The 7,927-nt window shown below is 40.9% G+C and overlaps 1 protein-coding gene across 1 annotated transcript in view; it reads left to right on the top strand.

The window, feature by feature from the left end:
* LOC109931903 (integrin alpha-9-like) overlaps positions 1 to 7,927 on the top strand; it is a 153,395-nt gene that overhangs the window by 107,723 nt on the left and 37,745 nt on the right. The window contains exon 14 of the mRNA XM_048595627.1: positions 3,188 to 3,278. Within this exon, the coding sequence (XP_048451584.1) occupies positions 3,188 to 3,278 (91 nt within the window). The remainder of the gene's footprint in view (positions 1 to 3,187; positions 3,279 to 7,927) is intronic.

Here is a 7,927-nt window from a genome sequence, read left to right on the forward strand (position 1 = left end):
GGGAGCTCTGGGGAGTTATACAGTCGGGCCATTTCCAAATGGAGCTGGGAGGTGACTGATGATCTATTTGCTAAAGTGCGTGAATTTGTATTCTTTCCCTTGGAGTCAGGTGGTGAGGCTTTCTGTTACAGTACATTTCCCACAAGTACAAGACCTGATCATTGTAGCTATACTGCATCAGCCACCTGTATTTATCAATAGGAAGGGTGTCTACTTCCTTAACGTACAGTCATCTGTGACCTTGCCATTCAAATATTCTACAGCTGCACACGTTATCTAGTCAAACTCCTGTATTCTGGAGCACTCATAGGTTCCTAATGTTTTTAAAGCCCCTCATTGGCTGCAGCGCTGCCTACATGCAGGGATTACCCCCTCAAATTCAGAGTTATGACACCAGTCAGGAATCCGCAGACTGATATCAAGGATAAGTACAACATTATTCTATAAGGACCATTGTTGAACAAATCACAGGACTGCTCAGCAAGAGAGATTCCAATGCGTTGACTGCTCAGGTAGTGTCCTGCAATGTACACCATAGAGAGGGTTCTGCATTTTCATGGTGTTCTGTGCCCTTACTCAGGAAAGGGGGAATATCTTGGAAGAGGATGAGATGCAGGAATAAGACTTCTCTTCCAATAAGGAAGGGAACATCAAGGCTTATAATGTGGGTCAGGAGGTCACTCACCAAAAGGATACTGCTCTGATGAGACAAGCAGACGCACAAAGACCTTTTTTGCCCACTGCATCCACGCCAATTGAGCTTTCCAGACGTGCATGATCTTGTTACGGTTTTTGGAAACCACTGTTTGGGAGCCCGCTGTTTCCTCTTTTGGAGGCAGTGCTGTTTCCTCTTTGAGATGTGGATAATTGATTGAAGACATTTTCATTTTGCTCTGTTAGTTTAAATAAAGGATTTTTCATTTTGCTGGTTCTGTAATCACTTAGAAGTGTCAAAATGTGTGAACAAACCTAACCTTTGGATGAATTACTTGCAGCCGTATGTGCGCAACACTCTGTATTCCTGTGATGAAGGTCTCCCAGAAGGAAGCTTGATTATGGGCCTTACCTTAAGGAAAGAGGAAGCAGATTAGGTCAAACACGCCCTGGGGAAGACTCTCCCATTTACCTGCATCCTGGCTGATGAGACTTGTTGCCTTATTCCCTCTCTATCCCTAAAGTCCTGGGGAGTGTTCATCTCCTTGTCTGCATTGTTACAGTGAGCATCCTCAGTGACTAATCCGCCACCTTAGGGCATGACAAATCCAAGTAATTGTGTCTTGTTCTGAGAATGTTTCACATGGCTCTATTTACTTGAAAACAGAGGCCTTGTATACAAGGGCAGTACAGTTGATACTGAGTGCATGGACCTTTAAAAGGCATTAGATTAAATACCACATATTAACCTTGTTAACACAATTAAGTTCATATGGTGAAAGGTGCTATACCATCATGGTTATAAAATTAGTTAAGGAACAGAAACAGAGAGCTGGGGAATAGTTATCTTTTTGAATGTATACATTGGAGTTCCCCAAGGTTCTGGACTGGGACTGTTGCTGTTTTCAGTATAACAACTTGGACTTGGCTGCACTGAGCACAGTTTCAAAACTTGCAATGACATGAAGCTTAGAAATTTAGTATCAAGAGAACATAGACAAGCTGATGGAATGAGTAGAGACATGGCAGATGAAATTCAATGCAGAAAAGTGTGAGGTGATAGATTTTTGTGGGAAAAATGAAAAGTGACAACATAAATTAAATACATATTTTGATAGTGGATGGGGTGATCATGCACAAATATTTGAAAGTTATAGGAAAGTTAAGATAGCAGTTAGTAAAAGTTATGCGATTTGTACATGGAGGCATAGAGTACAAAAGCCAGGATATTTGCCAGGATGCTACGCTAAATGTATGTAGAATGCAGTTCAAACTCAGTTGATCTAAGTGTGGAAGTCGTATTTTCAGAAGGATGTAAAACTTTGAAGAGAGCACAGAAGAGATTTATAATAATGGTTCTGGGATAATAGTTCTGAGTTGAGGGATTACAGTAATGTAGACAGACTAGAGATGGTGGGGTTGGGCATCTTTGAGCAGAAGCGAAGATTTCATAAGATGTGATTGTGGTCCTGAATGAAGTAAATAGAGGCAAACTGTTATTACTGACTGAACAGTTAATATCAAGAGGTCCCAGATTTAAGGTGATTAGTGAAAGAACTTGAGACAACAAGAGGGAAACCATTTTTTCACAAAGTGATTAGGAATTGAATTGCACTTCCTGATAGGATGGTGGCTGCAGCTTCGATGTTGCTTTTCGAGATGAATTTCGTCAAATTTTTTACCTGACGAGAAAATATTTGCAGGGATATGGGAAAAGAATAAAGAGATAGACTAACTTGATTGCTGTTTGAAAGAGCTGACATTATCCTTTTTCTGTGAATTCTGATTGAAGCTGGTGAAATCCTCTGAGAAAATTTGTTTCTGATTTATGTTACTGTTTGAACGAGCGAGGCACACTACAGGGTTAAGTTTCACTTCTTGCCAGGCAAAAAACATGTGTGTGTGTTTCGGCGGTTTGTTTGACATTTCGTAGGCTTAATGTCAATGAGCATGAAAATGTAATTTGGTGCAAAAATGGATTGCTGAACTGTTCTCACTTTCTTGTTTAGCACTCAATGTGATTTCCCAAAATTATTCCAAACCTGATTTCTTCATTTAATCAATGGCATTGAAAACAAATTGTAACTACTAATCAGGATGAGATGAGTATTTAGTTGTAAATGTGCTGCTTTATAGCTTTCAAAGCATTTATATGGATTAAGTTTAAAAAAGACATTGTATTATCACTGCTGTCAAACAGGTGACATTTATATTTGTGTCTGAAATTGTCGCCTTGTCCTATTTAGAGTCATGGACTTTGAATGACAAGCACCCATATATAATTGGAAAGTACTTCAACACTGTGGCAGTAATTATAGCACTTGGGTTCAGTAATGACAGAAGGTAAGTTGGTAAATGAGATGTTAGCCATCTTACTCAGAGATATGCTGTCTAGAATCCTTGACTGGAGTCTCAAGCCAACTCCAACATTAGATACGTTAAATGATACTAGCTTAATGTCTCCTCTGATGCGAGAAGTTTCCTGTTCCCTTGCGCAGTTTTTCTAATGCTTGCTGCCTCTTCCTCCCTCTAGAGGATTTCAGGGCAGACAATCAATCCAATATTGCGTATGTTTGGCCAGTCTATATCAGGAGGAGTGGACATGGATGGAAATTCTTATCCAGGTATGTGATCTGAAAGCCATTTTAGAAAGTGTTTTATTGAATCTTGTCTCTTATCCAAAAGTTGTGAAGGCTAGCCTGAGCTGTTTGATTTCAATATGTCGGTATGCTTATGTTTTTGGCTACATGTCCTGCAGTAAATTGAAATTTGGCTATAGTTTGTTTCCATTATAGGACATGTTTTATGTGCATTCTTTACTGCTGATGCATTTTTCAACACATTAAGCCTGTTTTGAGTACAATGGATACTTAATACAACATAGCCAGCGTTGAATAATAGCATGGGAGAAATTTATGGTTTATGTTACAGTCTGGACTGTTAACATATTTCCTTCACATTCAACTCTTTCTCAACTCAATCATACTTTCATGGAAATGCCTGCTAGCCTGAGTTGTCTTTCATACATATTTACCATGTACTGAGTTGATACAGCGGAACAAAGTAGGTCATTCAGTCCCTTGAAGCTGTTCTAACAACCAGTTAGATTATGCCTGATCTGTCCCTTAAATCCATTTAGTTGTTTTGGGGCTGTAACCCTCGATAGACTTACCCAACAATACATAAATCAATTCCAGCAGGTTTCTGCCCCTATCCCTAGTATCTTAAGTTTAGTTGGTGAAGGATAAAGGTGAGGGTAATAAACCCATATCCTACACTCCTGATGTGTCTGGCTTCATTGCAAGGCTAGCTATCTCCTTGACCTCTGCAATTTTCAAGGAGTCAAGACAATGTCATCATGTCTGTAATGCATGTAACACACATCTCAAAGGACATGTGAATCATAGCCTGAATCTAGAAAATGTTTGAAGGGTAAATTCAGAACTATTGTTATTCATGTCTCCCATTCTTCCTTGATATTCCCCATGATCCTTTCATTCAACTGAGTGTCAACTCATCCACCAGTCTAGCCATTTGCAATGGCCTCTCCTACTATCCACATTAACTCATGTCCCTTCTTGGCCATTCACCCAGTATGCACTAATGATATAAAACCACACAATACCAACAATGGCAAGTGTGGAACTGATGAGAGAAACTAAAACACCTATTCACTAACCATCTTTTGAAAAAGAAAATGCTGTTCCTACAGCCCTTTAAAAGTGTCAGTCAGACAGACCATTGAAATACCAATTGGGCTGCAAACACCTCACACCTCTTAATTTTGTCCAAATAAATACTGAGACATTGAGGAAAGAGATTACAGTAAAAAAAACCACTGAATATAACCACTGAAATGTATCAATCAAGCTGAGTCAACAGTTCACTTCCTTTATCAAAAATTCAGAAGTATTATTCACCTTTCCCATTCTCCCTTGATGTCCCCCATGATCCTTTCATTCAACTGTCAACTCATTTACCAGTCCAGCTGTTCGCAATGGCCTCTCTGCTGAGCTAATGCTTTTAATGGTCTGGAGTCACAATCAAGTCCCATTATGCATTATGCCCTTAATAGGTGGAAAACGATGAGAACTGACATCTTTGGCCGTATTCCTAATTTGCACTTCTGGCTATATAGGGAATGTTAATCTATAACATTTATCTCATAATATTCATAGAAAGTGTTGGATATTTTCTGATCAACTTGTTCAGAAATGTTATAATACACCTCTGAAACAGTTGGGGCTTGAACTCAGTGCTCTAGTGTCAGAGGTAGGAACACTACCGCAATGCCCCATTAGAGCCCTTTGTGGTAAGTAATATAATGATACAGTTATGGGTATAACGAGAACCACATCTGTTTTGTTAAGCCATGATTTAGTATTCAATGTGACGTCTTTAAAAGCTCTGTAAAGGTAAATTAGGCAGCAATATTGGGAAAAGTCTTTGTAACAGGGAGCAGAGATAAAATGATTGTGCCATTTTATGACTGCAAGTGATATAAACAAAGATTTCCAGGAATCTGTTCTGGACACTGCTTTGTTTAAGCTATTTTCCCTGGAGCATCAGAGGCTAAGCGGAGACCTTATGGAGATTTATATAATCATGAGGGGCATGGATAGGGTAAATAGGGGTCTTTTCCCTGGGATGGGGGAGTCCAAAAGGGCATAGGTTAAAGGCGAGAGAGGAAAGATTTAAAAGGGACCTAAGGGGCAACTTTTTCACGCAGAGAGTGGTGCATGTATGGAACGAGCTGGTAGAGGAAGTAGTGGAGGCTAGTATAATTACAACATTTAAAAGACATCTGAATGGGTACGTTAATAGGAAGGGTTTCGAGGGATGTGGGCCAAATGCTGGCAAATGGGACTAGATTTATTTAGGATATCTGGTCTGCATGGATGAGTTGGACCAAAGGGTCTGTTGCCATGCTCTACATCTCTATGCCTGTATTCATATGATTCTGCATCGCTTAGTGATGTGAATAAAGGATTGGAGTCATTGGTCCCCTCCTCTATATCACAGGCCTTGGCAAGAGGTTATGGAGGCTTTTTATCAAAGACTTTCATGCCAGAACCTATCAGAATCATATTGGGAATTGACGAGCAACATCTGGCTGTCCAAATTAGTTGAGAGAGAAGTAGAGAGAAAAGATCATTCCAATGTATTTGATAATTCCTACACAGCTAGGATCATGAAATTATCATGTAATGAAAAGAACTGATCAAATTACAACAGCTAAGTTGAAAATAGGATTAGACATGAGGAGCTTTGCTTTAAGATTTTTTGCATTTATTCATCAGTGATTAAGTGATTTTGTAGGGCACATTTATGCAAGGAGACAGCATGATAGAACATGTGGAGAGAAGAGTCACAAAGACACCATCAGGTTGACCATGTAAAATAGGCTATTAGCGCATCTCTCACTGTGCCATTTTCTGACAGATGATGACCTATTTAGGAAGCAAGAGTAGAAGGCCTGACAGCATCTCCAGAAAGAGAAATAAGACAATGTATTGAATCCAATATGACTCTTTTTCGGAACTGGTGGAAAGTAGTGTGTTTCATGCTGCAGAAAAAGGTGGGGAAGAGCAAGTGGAACAGAAGGAATGATTAGTTGGCTAGCCAGATTAGAGGTCACAAGTGTCATAGAGCAGAAGGCAAAGTGAATGGCAACGGTTGTAGAAAAGGGAGATAGATCCAGAATAGAAGTGGATAGTAGTTGTTAATGGCAGAATCTAGGTTAACTGTGCTGAAAGCAAAGCTAAGAAAGCTGGACACATTGGGGCACGGTTGGGGAAGTGGAGGATTGGGAAGCACTGGAAACAAACAAACAACAGAGTGAAGTGCTATGAAGTGTTGAACTCAAGTGTTGTGTCTAGAAGGCTACAAAGTGTTTAAGTGGAAAATGAGGTGCTGTTTTTCTGGCTTGCATTTGCTGGAACACTAGCACACCTCGGGCAGAAATGTGAGCAGAAGTACAAGATGGTCTATCAAAATGGCAAGCAAACAGAAAGTTAGGGTTATGCTTGCAGACTGAGCAGATGTGTTCAGCAAAGTGCTCAGCCAGTCCATGTTGAACGTTGAAAACATTAGCCCAGATTTACTGTCCCTCCTCCCCACCATTCACTGTAGGACCTCTGACGAACAGTCATCCAGACTGGAAACTTTAGCTTGTTCTCTCTGCATGGATGTTGCCTGACCCCGTGTGATCTCCAGCATTTCATATATTCCCCACCATTCACTGTATGTCTACTTTGTTTGGCTTTGCTTTCAGCAGAGCTAGCCTATATTCTGACTCTAACACTTGCAATTAACACCTGCTCTGGGCCAAATCTGGAAAATCTTTTCTCAGAAATTTCTCTCTGAGCCTTATTCAAAAAAGTTTGAATGTGTTTTTGAACAGGAAAACACAATGAGTGGTTAGAAATTGGAAAGCATGCCTGATAGGGCTTTGAGTAGACAATCATTGTAACTTTCAAAGGGAAATTGGATAAATCTTTGAGGGAATAAAGCATTTGTAAGGATCTGTGGAAAGAGGGCAGAATAGAACTGATGAATAACTCTTCAAAAGCTCAAACTCAATGTGTTGATTGACCACCTTCTGTGGTGTTCTTTCTATGACTGTATAATTGGAAATGTCCTTCACTCAGCAATTTGACAAATTTCTCCTTAGAACACAGATGGCCTGGTAGTCTGTTCCAGAGAATGATGGCTCTCAAGCTGATTGTTTGTTCAACAGCTTAGATGCAAGTCTAAGCAAGCCAATCCAGTGAAAAATAAAATCAGAGATAGTAGGAACTGCAGATGCTGGAGAACCCTGCACAAGGTGCAGGGCTGGATGAACACAACAGGCCAAGCAGCATCATAGGAGCAGAAAAGCTGACGTTTCGGGCCTAGACCCTTCATCAGAAAAGGGGCAGGGGAAGGGGGCTCTGAAATAAATAGGGAGAGAGTGGGAGGCGGATAGAAGATGGATAGAGGAGAGGATAGGTGGAGAGGAAACAAACAGGTCGAAGAGGCGGGGATGGGGCCAGTAAAGGTGAGTGTAGGTGGGGAGTTAGGGAGGGGATAGGTCAGTCCAGGGAGGACGGACAGGTCAAGGGGGCGGGATGAGGTTAGTCGGTAGGAGATGGGGGTGCGGCTTGAGGTGGGAGGAGGGGATAGGTGGGAGGAAGAACAGGTTAGGGAGGCGGGGACGAGCTGGACTGGTTTTGGGATGCGGTAGGGGGAGGGGAGATTTTGAAGCTTGTGAAATCCACATTGATACCATTGG

Source organism: Rhincodon typus, chromosome 4, assembly GCF_021869965.1.
Source record: "Rhincodon typus isolate 14 chromosome 4, sRhiTyp1.1, whole genome shotgun sequence".
In the NCBI taxonomy this organism is placed as follows: domain Eukaryota; kingdom Metazoa; phylum Chordata; class Chondrichthyes; order Orectolobiformes; family Rhincodontidae; genus Rhincodon; species Rhincodon typus.